The sequence below is a fragment of the Penaeus monodon genome, chromosome 31, assembly GCF_015228065.2.
Source record: "Penaeus monodon isolate SGIC_2016 chromosome 31, NSTDA_Pmon_1, whole genome shotgun sequence".
Lineage (NCBI taxonomy): Eukaryota > Metazoa > Arthropoda > Malacostraca > Decapoda > Penaeidae > Penaeus > Penaeus monodon.
Window position 1 is genome coordinate 2,372,202 of NC_051416.1, and position 493 is coordinate 2,372,694.

The window sequence follows — 493 nt, forward strand, 5'->3', positions numbered from 1 at the left end:
ACTTTTATTTTCATTTTCCCCATATGGTTGCATGTACTTTGCCATGAAATGCTGACATGCATAAGATGTTTATGTGCTTCCTTGAATATGTGCTTTTATTTTACAAAGATGTGTGTATGGTAACCAGATGAACTGTGAAGTCTGTTTACAGAGTGACCATTGCATTATATAGTGTTTAGGATGAAATCTTGATCTTACCCAAATTTCATGACCTTTTTTTCCTTTCCAGCAATTCAATAACTATTACATATCAGAGCACAAAAACCTACTAGACCTCTGGCGCGAGATTGGGTCCATCAAGCGCACCTTCTCCGAGGTGAAACACCTGACTTCCCGCGACCTGACTGACCTTCGAGGTGACCTAGACCGTTATTCACATCTTTTGTCGTCCGCCTGCCAATCAGCTCAAGCCAACATGAGTTACATACCAACTGGTGATAAGGCAAGTTGTGAATTTACTCTTTTGTGAATAAAAGTATGATATCGAGTCAGA

The 493-nt window shown here is 40.0% G+C and overlaps 1 protein-coding gene across 1 annotated transcript in view; it reads left to right on the forward strand.

Annotated features, from left to right (window-relative positions):
* Positions 1-493, forward strand: part of LOC119592824 (rootletin-like) — a 148,678-nt gene that overhangs the window by 113,494 nt on the left and 34,691 nt on the right. Inside the window, exon 9 of the mRNA XM_037941730.1 lies at positions 230-442. Coding sequence (XP_037797658.1) covers positions 230-442 — 213 coding nt within the window. The remainder of the gene's footprint in view (positions 1-229; positions 443-493) is intronic.